Source organism: Penaeus monodon, chromosome 34, assembly GCF_015228065.2.
Source record: "Penaeus monodon isolate SGIC_2016 chromosome 34, NSTDA_Pmon_1, whole genome shotgun sequence".
NCBI lineage: Eukaryota > Metazoa > Arthropoda > Malacostraca > Decapoda > Penaeidae > Penaeus > Penaeus monodon.
In genome coordinates this window covers 7,915,942-7,917,554 of record NC_051419.1, presented here as the reverse complement: position 1 = coordinate 7,917,554, position 1,613 = coordinate 7,915,942, and the positions used below count along the sequence as shown (strand labels likewise).

The following is a 1,613-nucleotide window of genomic DNA, read 5'->3' as shown; positions in this document are numbered from 1 at the left end:
AGCCAATACATCCTTTACAAGAAAACCATACCTTGGCTATTTTAAGGTAAGAATTATGGAGATTCAGTATATCAATTATTTTCAATAACTAGTTTGCTCTTTCTTGTGCATGCATGATTGTTTTCATATTCTGCTGTGGTTATGATAAATAGCTAAAGGTATGTGTAAATAAGTGTGCTGAGGGATGTGACAAATGGAGAAAAGTTTGGCTTGTGAGAAAAAAAATCTCAAAGAACAAACTGACAAGAAAAGTATAACAAAAAGTATAAGGGAAAAAATGTATATACATAAGCAAACACAAATGCAGAGGGAAGGGGGGTGAGAAGATCATAAGATGAGAAGCTGCATAGATGAATAACTAGATAGATTGTGCTGTTGTTCACCATCTCTAGCAGGATGCTTGTTTTTGTTTGGGTGGGTTAGTGAGGCCCTATGCATGGGTCCTGTCACCTAGCTGGCATTGGAAAGAAACCAGGTAGCTTGCAAAGAGTGAATCACAGTGTGAGGTGCCATGACATTGTCACAAAAGGAGAATGTAGGTGAGGTCACCAATGACTCAAAAGAGGAGTGCCTGCCACCCTTCAGCTGCTAGGCAGAAACAGAATGGAAGAAAAAAGTACCTTATACCATGGTCACAGAATATGGAGGTAAGGCAGCCCATCCTATTGCTAGTCAACCATGTACCAGTAGATTGGTTATCTCATATGAATCACACCACACTTGGTGTGGCTGTTTCCTTGGAAATTGCGCTGCACATTCATTACTGAGGCTTCTCACATGCATCAGCAGCATTAGGACTTGGTTGCTTCCACAGGGAAGAGCATGTACACTAGTGGCTAGACATTGTACATGCATTACATGGCACCCTTGTGTTTGAACTTCCAACCTGTGTTTGGAAGCTAGAAAGGAGAACCTGTGGTTTTGACCACTGTGTGGAGAGCTGCTCAGCATGTTTGTGGTAAAAAGCACCAGTGAGCATAACATAGCTGCAGGATGCAGCACATTCTTGGGGGCTTAAACATCTCACATGCCATGTTTTGCAGAGTTATGCAGCTCACTTGGATTTAATGCCTCTCACATGCATCAGCAGGCAACTTGCAGTGGCTACTTCCTCAGGGCAAAGACTTGGTGTATCAGTGGCTAGGCATCTCATGTACTGTTAGCCAACTGGCAACAAATAAACTTTCAGCTCTAGCATAGGAATTTATGGCATAAGCATCTCACTTGTACCACAGAGAACCCAGCTAAGGAATAAGGATAGGAATAACCATCAAAATAGATTTTCAGTTCAGTGTTGAGAGAAAGGGGACTAGAGCAACTCATACTGTGTCACAGGGACTTATTTCACACAAGATTCACTTCCAGGGGTGTATGTACATGCTTGTTTTTATTTCATGATACTTTTGTGTATGATAATAACATGTTTTATTTATTGTGAGGTCCATGATAGAAAAAAAAATTACTTGGATTATATAATGACTTGTGAAGTCAAAGTTAACAAATGCAGAATATTTTTTTATCTGTTACTCAGATTTTGTAGTATGTAGGAAAAGGAGAAAGGAAGAAAAAAATAATACGAAAGAGAGACATAGGTGTTTATGTGTGTATATGTG

General features: G+C 39.8%; 1 protein-coding gene across 1 annotated transcript in view; it reads left to right on the top strand.

The window, feature by feature from the left end:
- Positions 1-1,613, top strand: part of LOC119594804 (endonuclease/exonuclease/phosphatase family domain-containing protein 1-like) — a 29,816-nt gene that overhangs the window by 24,538 nt on the left and 3,665 nt on the right. Inside the window, exon 13 of the mRNA XM_037943893.1 lies at positions 1-46. This exon is cut by the window's left edge and continues 98 nt beyond it. Coding sequence (XP_037799821.1) covers positions 1-46 — 46 coding nt within the window. The remainder of the gene's footprint in view (positions 47-1,613) is intronic.